Source organism: Theobroma umbraticum, unplaced genomic scaffold (genome assembly GCF_002168275.2).
Source record: "Theobroma umbraticum cultivar Fairchild unplaced genomic scaffold, ASM216827v3 scaffold_56.0, whole genome shotgun sequence".
Taxonomy (NCBI): Eukaryota; Viridiplantae; Streptophyta; class Magnoliopsida; order Malvales; family Malvaceae; genus Theobroma; species Theobroma umbraticum.
Genome location: NW_018397256.1, coordinates 3069859 through 3076046, shown reverse-complemented (window position 1 = coordinate 3076046; position 6188 = coordinate 3069859). Strand labels below are relative to the sequence as shown.

At 34.5% G+C, this 6188-nt stretch overlaps 1 protein-coding gene across 2 annotated transcripts; it reads left to right on the top strand.

Annotated features, from left to right (window-relative positions):
- Positions 1 to 261: 261 nt before the first annotated feature.
- LOC110411434 (Thioredoxin superfamily protein) lies at positions 262 to 3816 on the top strand. 2 transcript variants are annotated; one of them, XM_021421574.1, is made up of 8 exons: positions 262 to 396; positions 561 to 698; positions 867 to 986; positions 1072 to 1150; positions 1609 to 1695; positions 2836 to 2898; positions 3332 to 3405; positions 3554 to 3816. In XM_021421574.1, the coding sequence occupies exons 2-7, from the start codon at positions 643 to 645 to the stop codon at positions 3395 to 3397; spliced, it is 471 nt and encodes a 156-aa protein (XP_021277249.1). In that variant the 5' UTR covers positions 262 to 396; positions 561 to 642; the 3' UTR covers positions 3398 to 3405; positions 3554 to 3816. The 2 variants fall into 2 exon arrangements, with proteins under 2 accessions (XP_021277249.1, XP_021277248.1); XM_021421573.1 differs by having other exon boundaries at positions 3332 to 3816.
- The last annotated feature ends 2372 nt before the right edge of the window (positions 3817 to 6188 follow it).

The following is a 6188-nucleotide window of genomic DNA, read 5'->3' as shown; positions in this document are numbered from 1 at the left end:
ATAAAATAAGTATTACTATTGATAATTAAATTATTATTTTTATAAAATTAAATATATAAAATTATTAAATTAATTAAAATTATTAATTTATTTTTTTAATCAATAAAGTTGACTCGTCCCACTCACCTCAGCCCATAATCAAATGAGTTGACCCATTTAAACTCGATTTTAATATAGGTTTAAACTTTCAATGGACCAAGACCATTTTCACAGGTCTAGTTATAGAAAAGGGTTCCAACTAAGTTCGGCTTATTGATAAGAATCAAACCCAGCCCAAGTAAGCCTTCCTCAGCTCTGCTCTCTCAAACCAAACCCAACCGACTCACCAGCATTTCCTCCCTCTCTCCAGTCTCCGCAGCCAGACCCACTTTGTCTCGCTTTCTTCTATCCCTTCTGGTTAGTTCATGTTACTCATGCTCTAGCTGTTCCGTTTAAGTGTAGTTTAGTTTTCCTTTTTCATTGATTCTGCATATGATGTTTTCGATTGAAGCATTTCAATTAATTTCAATTGAAATATGAAACGGATTAGCTTTCTGACGCTTTTTCACTGCACTGTGTAGCTTCTGCGTTTAACAAGACCGTGCAAAAGTCACAGCTTCTGAAATGGTTGAAGAGTTGGTTTGTTAACACTGCTTTTTCAAAATGGGGGAACAAGCGTTTTTTGATAGAATGATGGGTCATCTGCGTTCAACTTGCAAGTAAGATCATTCATTTATCCTTACTGTTACGAATACTAATGCAATTACATTATTTTCAATAACTTTGTTTTTGGTTTTGATTAAGTAGGTTTAAGCATTTTATGTATTAATAAGAATGTTGTTTGATAGAGAATTTCTGTTAACCTTATCTATTTGTGACAATTCAAGGTATTATACTGGTTATCCCAAGGATCTTGGGCCATCACGGGTTATTCATTTCACATCTGAGCGTGAATTTGTCCAGCTTCTTCATCAAGGTCGCCCAGTCGTTGTTGCATTCACTATCAGGTTACTTGAAACTCAAATCCCTCTCTTTCCCTCTTGTATAGTTTTCTGTATTACATCTGATTTTATAGTCTTTATTATAATGCAGGGGAAACTACACAATGCATCTTGATCGAGTGCTGGAGGAAGCTGCAGCTGAGTTTTATCCAAATGTTAAATTTATGCGCGTAATGTTTTTCTTCTGAGAATGCGTTTCTGTTTTAAAGAAAGGGGTTATTACTCTTTTCATAATTACAGTCTCACTAAAGCATGGTCCGATGTGATTGTCGGCTAAAATGAGAGTATGCTTCTAATCTTTAGCATCTTCAGCATGAAATGGATGTTCTGCACACACTCTTGTCTGTCTGCTAGGGGACAAGCTGACAGCAATTTTCGATTTGGAAGCCTTGAACTCAAACCTTGGGAAAGGATTATGGTTTATGAAATGCGAGGGTTATTTCACATTATGTAGCACAAGCCAAAGAGCTTCTATGTACTACAAGTACCACTCCACCAAACAAGAGCCCTCTGTTGTTGTTGTTGTTTCTATAATTCAATGACAGAATTTGTGCTATCTCACCATACTTTAGTTTCTTTATTCTTTCCTTACCCTCACAATCTAGTTTCTTGTGTTATTCTTTTCCAGGTTGAGTGCCCTAAATACCCAGGGTTTTGCATAACAAGGCAGAAAAAGGAATATCCATTCATTGAAATATTCCATAGCCCAGAACAAGTATGTTACTTCTCTTTATCTCTACTTTCTCCTCTACTGCTATTTGCTTGTTTTGGTCCATTTTTTAATAATTTGCCATTAACTGGTCACAGCATGCCAAAGTTAAAAGACAACTAATTGGGAGTTGTTTAGGGCTTGCACAATTTTTTAAAACATGCATAAATCTAACAGTTGCAATACTGATAATAATTCCTGGTCAACAATGATTGCCATTTGCATGAAGAAACAGTCCTTATAATTGTATGGCTAGATAAATGGGTGTAGTTGAAACTGATGCCAATGGTAACAGTGTTTTGCGTGTGATGGTAATTAGAGGCATTGGATGTGGTTTTGCCTTTGGTTTGTGGTGCAGCAGGAGATGTGTTGTGTGGCTGAGTGAAATTATACTGCTAAGAAAATTTCAGTGACTTTTCTTTGGTCGTTTCTTCTTTCTTCTAACTTCCAAATTAAAACAAATGTGAAGTTTCAATTCTGTTATTTCCATTTTGAGGCTTTTAAACAGATGTGATTTTCCTTTTTGTTTTAAAAAAGGTGGAGTTTGCTTAAGCTGCAGAACTGGGGATATTGACAAAATCTAAGCAAAAGATTATTCTTATTTGGAACAGTTATTTTTTCTGGCCAATGTAAAACAGTTATAGTAACCATGAAGTTGTCATTTTCAGCTGTTCAACCTTGAGGGAGAGTTCCGATAAAGAAAAAGGGTAGTCATGCATGAGGCTCTTGTATTTTGGAGTCTGGGGAGGGTAAACGCATGCAACTGTACTACTGCTTTATAGAGTGGCTGTTTTCTCAGCTTGAACTTGTGAGCTCTAGATACTTTGAGCCAAAGCTCACCTTGGGGGAGAGTTCTGAGCGTTTACGCAGTTTAACTACTTTATTATACATAGTTTTCCCATAAGTTTATCTGACATTAAGTTGCATTGATATGAATCTTATTGGCACAATATTTATTTTATTCTTTAATTTCTATTGTAGTTCCTGTTGGATTCTACTTTTAGTAATAATCTTGTCAATCTATTAATTTGTGCCTGATTGGCTGTGGATGTTGTATATCGTTGTTGGAGATATGGATTTTGAAAATGTTGCCATGTAAGGTGGCCAGATTACTGTGTTAGCAATTAATATGAAATTATATTGCAGGCAGCCGACCAAGGGAGGGTTGCTGATAAAAGTATTACAAGATATTCTGTAAAAGTTCTACCGGTGAGTTTTGGAGCTTTCTTCTTTCCCTATAATTTGTTATGATTTTAATAGCATATCAGATGCCTTCAACCATTCTCATCTTTTTAGCTTTGTTTCTATATGTTTCCCTCTGCAAGTGCTAGCTTTTTAGATTTTCCTCTGTTTATATGTGAATGCTTTTCATATGGTAGGTTTCTGGGCATTCTGTACATTAAATGAGTTTATACCTGATCATTGTTCATTTCATTTGTCAGTCACTTGGTTTTATAGAATTTTATACTCATGAATACATAGAAAAGCTGGTGAATATGAATTTATCTACTTGTGTATAAAAAGTTACACTTACATAGCGTTCTGTTTTTTTTTTTTTTTTTAATTCTGTGTTTCAACTCCATTTATTTTGTGTGCTTTCATGATGTTGTTATCTGTTTTGTCTCACCTCTATGTTATGCAGTTCAACTATGATCTCAGTGCTTATGGATTTAGAGAATTCTTCAAGCGCCATGGGATACAGACATGAGATCCAAAGTAAAGACGTGGGCACAAATATAAATGCTTACCCTTTTCTTTTTCTTGCTTAAGAACTTTGGGTTTATTACCGTGTTTGAAAATCTATGATGATTGTGCTTCACCAAGTCTGAATGGTTTGTTTTTTATGTTGTGGTCGTGGATACAGCTCCTCCCCCCTAAACAGCCCTCTCCCTCTCCACTGGCTCCTGACGCTTAAACACTGCTTGGTACATGCAGAAAGTTTTGCATATACACTTTTTAGAATAATGGATATTTGGGTTTTGCAACTTGTAATTGAGTATTTGATTTAATGATAGGTGTATAGGTGAGTTATTCAAAAAGTCATTTTAGTAGGATTCTGTACTAGGAATATAAATATTCAAACTTATTTATTGAGACCACTTGAAGACGGTAGAGTTTCCAACTGCACAGATGGTATTGATAAAGAGTTATCACATGTCCATCTTTTCCCGCCTATTGTTTGCAAAATTGTTGTCAAGGATGTTGCCCATATGTTTCTATTAGCTTAGATGATTTGGTTTCATAGACCAGTCGAATTGTTAGATGAATGATTCTCAAACATCTTTGTCACTTGTCTTCAAATTCTGACCCTTCATCAATGGAACCACGAGAGTGGGGACAGTTTTAATACTGCCGCCCCCGAATGTTTACAAGTTGTAAAGCTCCTCTATATATGATAATTTTCCAAAATAGGTATAGATACAATTCAAAAAATAAAAGAACTAAATATTTTTTTTTACTATTGAAAAATTAAAATTTAATAATTTCTCCATCAATGATTCTCAAGTTGACTCAGACATCTTGTGCACTTTTTATCAATAGTCTCGCAGGGACATCACTCACAAGATGTTTCCCTATGGCTCTCAAAAGCATCTTTCACTCTTAAAACTTCAAAATTCACTTTAATAATACAAAAGTACAACGCTAGGAATAAAATTAAGACTATGTGAAATAATAAGATTAATACTACAACTCTTCAACTCCACTCACTCTTTAACGCTTTGAACAACTTTCTTCCATGACTTGATCCCAGGCCATTATCGTGCAAAGGCCAAGCAGGGAAAGTCTGTTTGACCCAAGCAAGCTTTTTCCTAATCAATCACATACACATCATTATCATAGAATCAGTAATATACTCAACAATGTGTACTATCACACAGTTATGGAATTCAACTCATAATGTGTAAATATAATTTCATTTGATCATTAATAACAATTACACGTGTGATTTCATGTATTCATGCATATCAACATTCATATGCACAATCTATGTGCTCATATAGGTTTACAAGCCATCACATTTGTTCACATAAAATATCCATGTCAAGTATAATATCAGTCCGTGGCTACATAACATAAAAGTTCCCAATATCATATCAACGTAAGTAAATAAGACTAACTCATCAGATTAACGTTACTTAACACCTTGGCCTTCAAGAGGCTTCCTTAGACACTTACCAAAAAAAGATTTGGAGCTCCTTTTCATGATAGGCTGACCAAGCTGATTATTGATCTGAAACACATATAAAATTTACATGTGAATGAGCTATAAAAACTCAATGAGCAGATATAGGAAGAGGCCAAGCCAAAAGGAAAGAGTTTTTCACATAAACACATTTCAGTGAACTTTCATTTCAAGTAAACCTCAATCTTAATAAAAAATTTGATATCAAGTTGTTTTCACACACTATTGAATGATTTTTAATCGAAATCCAAGTTATTTGAAAGTTTGAGTTGAAATAAGGGAGTAAAAGTACTTGAAAAATCCTTTAAGAGATGAAAAACAAGTAAATTTTGCTGAAAATATCGACACCTTCTCGAGAGGTATCAATACTTTTCATCTAAGAGTTATTGAAAGTCAAGTATCCATACATTTGGTAGAGGAATCGATATTTTTTCATATAAAATGCCCCTCTCAAGCATTCTACCTACTAGGTATTGATACTTGTTCATGAAGTATCAATACTTCCTGCATCTAGCCAAGAAATTGGGTGAATTTTCAATAAGAATGAGTTCGCCAACATGTGCAATTTTTATTGTCATTTAGTATAACTTGATTCCTAATTGAATATAAGTATAAATCATAAATCAACCACAAAATCAACTCCACATGTCCATTTCAACTAGTAATCCAACATTTAACCAATATTACATTTCATCCACTTTGGCATTATCATAATAGGCATATTCTAGGCTGTTAACATAAGGATAGTGATTGTACCGCCCCATTATTAAAGAAAGGGTAGTGGCATTATTGGCCTCCCTTATAGGCAAAAAGATAATGGTATTTCATCTGCACTTATAGGCCAAAATAATGGTCTTCTCGACCCCACTTATAAGTAAAAAAAAATAATGGTGTTTTCGCCCCCCTCATAGGCCACGATAGCTCGAACCCATTTATAGGCTCTTTTGAAATTTTGAGAAGGCATCACGTGAGTTCTCATCTTTCTTTTTCAGTTCATTCATTTCATTTTGCATGCTTTTCACAATGTTTTTTTAGCTCAATCCTAGTCTTAACTAGGGTCTCATTCTCTACCTTAAGCTTTGATATGATGTTTTTGTATTTCATGGTCTTTTTTTCAAATTCAAAAACTAAGTCATCATATGCATCTTGTAACTCATAAAATGAATATGCATTTTCATCAAGAGTATGTGAATCAAGATCATAAGAAGTAGAACATACCTCATAGTCATGAAATGCCAAGAGACAAAGTTTTGTAACCTCATCGTCTCCCTTATCTTGGGAGTCATCATTATCACTCTAAGTGTTCATCATTGCC